This window comes from Triticum aestivum, chromosome 7D (genome assembly GCF_018294505.1).
Source record: "Triticum aestivum cultivar Chinese Spring chromosome 7D, IWGSC CS RefSeq v2.1, whole genome shotgun sequence".
Classification (NCBI taxonomy): domain Eukaryota; kingdom Viridiplantae; phylum Streptophyta; class Magnoliopsida; order Poales; family Poaceae; genus Triticum; species Triticum aestivum.
This window is the reverse complement of record NC_057814.1, coordinates 70,753,604-70,757,257: the sequence shown is the minus strand read 5'-3', so window position 1 is coordinate 70,757,257 and position 3,654 is coordinate 70,753,604. Positions and strand designations below refer to the sequence as shown.

Here is a 3,654-nt window from a genome sequence, read left to right as displayed (position 1 = left end):
CCCCGGAGTCGGGCCTGCCATTGCGGGCCTCTTGAGAGGAAGTTGTGCGCGTATTTCTCTCTCTTAAAGAAAAAAGAAAAGAAAAAACCTCACCTTCATCTCAAAATTAAAAAAAAATTCTCGCAACACGTGGACATCACATCCATCTCACAAAGAAAAAGAAAAAGCCTAAACAATTATCAAAAATAAAAAAATAAAAAAGTCCCACTTCCATCTTCTAAAAATAATCTAAAAAACTTTTCTTAAAAGAAAAAAAATCTCACTTTCATCTTTCAAAAATAATCTCCAAAAAATATAAAAAGTTTCTCGCCACGGCCAACCAACATGCGTCAGGTGGCCATGCTGGTTGGCCGCCCTTCTCCCGCACGTAAATGTGTGTAATGTGTGAAAGCTTTTCTAAAGCTAAGAGGATTATTTTTAAGTCGTGAACACTTTTAGAAAACTACAAGAACGTAAAATGCCTGAGCCTTCTATAATTAGATGGCTTTTTATAAATGCTTGAACACTTTAAAATTGCACAACATCTTTTTTTACAACTACGTGAACATTTTTTGAAAAAATGAATGAGCACTTCTTAAATTATACGACTATTTTTTTAATGTATGAACACTTACCGAAATACATGGATATTTTTTAAAACCATAAGCACTTCTTAAAATATTCGCTACTGTACTGCAAACTCTTGTCAGCTTTGGGACTGCTTGCGATCTAAAATACTGCCGATGCACAGGAAAACGCAGCAAGTTGAGAGTTCTCACTCAAAACAGAAACTCATTTTCTGCTATAGTACTGAAACTTTAAGCGGCACAGCTAAACTGAAGTGCTCAACTCATATGTGTACGATGCTTCATATAAGAGAAACGAAGCTGGCAACGTTGAAGTGGTGACCAGAATAAGAGCGCAAACATTAGAATAACGTCACCGCATCAAACATTACAGAGCTCAAACAGTTTCTGAATACTATAATCGTGATGCCAACGCAACTAGGTTTTCTACTGTCAGGAGAACAAACATTACAGACCTAGCAGGAACACAAAAACTGCTGGTCCCTGAACCCCTGTCTAATAAGTGCAAAAAGTTCTGGATTCACATGCCGTCGTAACCGAGGCGGCGATACTCTGAAGAAGTGAACTGTGAAGCGACGGTCAGGAGTCCTGCTCTGGTCTTTCTCTACACTGCATCGACATCCGGGCACCGCAACTCCGCGTGGGCTGAACAGAATTTAGAAGAAACAGTGAGGATGTCACAATAAATCTTATATTGCTAAAACAGGTTCAAGTGACAAGATCCAATAAATCTTATATTGCTAAAACAGGTTCAGGGAACAGTGAGGAGGAAAAGGTTAGGCATAATCATGTCATAAACTCACAATAATCTGAAAGCATGTCAAGTAACACATGTCAAGTAACCTGAAAGCAATGTAATGTGCATATTCCGTGTAGTGTTTTATGGGATACAGCCTGAATTTTCTTTCTGAATTACAATTGGCTAAACCATATAGGTATCAGTATCTTCTATCTATGTGAAGCTCAACTGATTTGGCTTTACAAGTCCCAAGAGTGTCAATATGTAACAACAAACTAAGCTTCAGACTACACAGGCAGATTAGTCCAACAGCCACAATGCAAATACAACAGTTCTACTTCTAACTGAAGTGGATTAGCAGCAGTTTCAGTAAACTGTTTTTCTTTCTGAATTACAATTGGTTCTCAAGTTCCAAGAGTGTGAATATGCAACAACCAACTAAGCTTCAGACTACACAGGCAGATTAGTCCTAACTGAAGCAGATTAGCAGCAGTCCTGACTGAAGCAAATTAGTCCTAACTGAAGCTTGAGACCACAACGCAAATACAACAGTTCTAACTGAAGCAGATTAGCAGCAGTTCCAGGAAACTGTTTTTCCAGACAGTACCGAAGACAGGTAAGAAGTTGGGGACATGGAGACGGCCTCTCACCTGGCGTCCCGGCCTCGATGACGACGATGTGGAGGTTGTGGCGGCTGCGGGGCAGGTCGACGACGAGTGGGGTAAGCCGCCCGAAAGCACCCGCTTCGACGCACACGACGAGTTTGGAGACGTCCATGATGGCACGCAGCCGGCGGACCAGCTTCTTCCTCAGGCGGAACACGGATCTCCCCCTGAACTTGAATGAGCCACGGGTGATGCGGCTCCCGTCGGCGCCCTCCCGCACGTACAGGATCATCCGCGACGGCAACAAGGCGGTGACTATTCCGGTTCCGGGGAAGGGATGCTGCAGTTGAGTCACAAAGATCAAATGCGATCAAGAAGCCAAAGAAACAGAGCAAAGAATTGCAATCTTTGTGGTCAAATTCCGACACATGTTAACAAATTCGGGAAGACTCAAGAAGCGGGCATGGCGGACTCACCCAAATCGGACGTGGAAGGGGAGGCAAGCCATCCCTGGCGGGGATGAGCTCCACGAACCAGTGCAAGTGCATCATCGTGCTGACGTTGTTGATGTAGTCGATGTCGTCGACGCTGACGCCATTGTTCCGGCTGAGGTACCTCTTGTTGGCGCGGAGGCAGCGGCCGGCGACGTCGCGGAGCACGACGTAGTTCTCGGACTCGGCCCAAACGGCATGCCACTTGATGGCCTCCATGTGCCGACGGTCATAGTCGCACTGCACAGCGCGGAAGCCGCGGTGGCCGGGCGTCGCCCGCGCGTCGGTGGCGGCGAGGTAGCGGCCGTAGGCGGCGCTGTAGAGGAGCAGCTGCGGGCCGTCGCGGTGGTAGATGTGCACGGACCATACCGCGTTCATCGACGCGCCGCGCCTGGGGAGGGAGACGCCATGGCCGTCCTCGTCGGCGTGCAGGTACGTGCCGTGCACGCGGCTCCGCAGCCGCACGTGCTCGCCGTCCTGAAACTGGTCCATCGCTCGCCCACGCTGGAGCGCGGGAGAGCAGAGGCGTTGGGTGCTGCTCGGTGGAGAGATGGGGATTATGGGTTCTTGGTTTCTTGGAGCTCCGGCGAGGGGAAGCGAAAGCTGTTGGTTGCGACGGTTACGTCGGGCGCCAAGGCCGAGTATTTCAAGGTGGTCTGACGCCGTCGCCGTGCTCAGCTTTCGGCAGTAGGTGGGCTGTTGGGCCGTGGCCTAGGAAATACGATTGGCACGTCCAATCGTCCACAACCACAACGCAACGCTTGCTTCGTCTCAAAAAACAAAACACTGCTCTGTTTAAAAAAAAAACATGTAGAGTATGTGTTCTCAATGTCAAATCGTATCTTCAGGGTTGTTGTTCAAGTGGCCAACACAACCTGTCATGGCGTTGTGGTGATCAAGGTTTTGGATTCCGAATGGGCAAATTTTCTCGTGGGCGGGCGAAATTCTCGGTAACCACGGTTACCGAGAAATTCCGAACAAATTTCGGACGAAATTTGTAATTGAATTTTGAATTCAAATTCTTTTAAATTAGATATAAAATTATCACGAACTACTTTTCTTCAAAAGAGAGGTAGTACCTCAGTGGAAGGTCAACTACGTTTGCCCTGCATGGTGTTGATGTCATGAGTTCGATTCTTTTGGTCCTCATTTTTTTCACGTTTTCTACTTACCCATTCTGAAAAATAAACAAAGAAAAGTGCAGAATGAGGATTCGAACCAGCTACCTATGGAGAAGGAAAACAGATCACCAC

At 46.7% G+C, this 3,654-nt stretch overlaps 1 protein-coding gene across 1 annotated transcript; it reads right to left on the bottom strand.

Annotated features, from left to right (window-relative positions):
• Window positions 1–895: 895 nt before the first annotated feature.
• Window positions 896–3,029, bottom strand: LOC123168987 (uncharacterized). Its single transcript, XM_044586847.1, has 3 exons — window positions 2,387–3,029; window positions 1,956–2,250; window positions 896–1,211 (listed from the first exon to the last, which is right to left on the bottom strand). Exons 1-3 carry the CDS (start codon window positions 2,891–2,893, stop codon window positions 1,171–1,173), a joined length of 843 nt encoding a protein of 280 aa, XP_044442782.1. The 5' UTR covers window positions 2,894–3,029; the 3' UTR covers window positions 896–1,170.
• Between the last annotated feature and the right edge of the window lie 625 nt (window positions 3,030–3,654).